At 46.3% G+C, this 231-nt stretch overlaps 1 protein-coding gene across 1 annotated transcript in view; it reads left to right on the forward strand.

The window, feature by feature from the left end:
• Positions 1-12: 12 nt before the first annotated feature.
• Positions 13-231, forward strand: part of LOC119593174 (arylsulfatase B-like) — a gene marked incomplete at its 5' end in the record, with an annotated part of 4,094 nt that continues 3,875 nt past the window's right edge. Inside the window, 1 exon segment of the mRNA XM_037942152.1 lies at positions 13-34. Coding sequence (XP_037798080.1) covers positions 13-34 — 22 coding nt within the window.

The raw sequence follows: 231 nt of genomic DNA on the forward strand, positions 1-231 counted from the left end.
CCCAATATCGTATTCATTCTGGCAGATGATCTCGGTGAGGTTTGTGATGTTCAAGAATTTCGGGATAAAGCGAGGAAACTTCCTGGGTGATTTTTCCTTGGGTGCACTGAAAGGCTGCAGCGAGACATCGCCGTGACGAAGTATAAACAGACTCTGAGATGGTCACATTTCCGAGGGCCGTTGAAAGATTCAGGTGGAAGTGAAGAAGAAAAGGAGCAATCAGTCTTACAG

Source organism: Penaeus monodon, chromosome 31 (assembly GCF_015228065.2).
Source record: "Penaeus monodon isolate SGIC_2016 chromosome 31, NSTDA_Pmon_1, whole genome shotgun sequence".
In the NCBI taxonomy this organism is placed as follows: Eukaryota; Metazoa; Arthropoda; class Malacostraca; order Decapoda; family Penaeidae; genus Penaeus; species Penaeus monodon.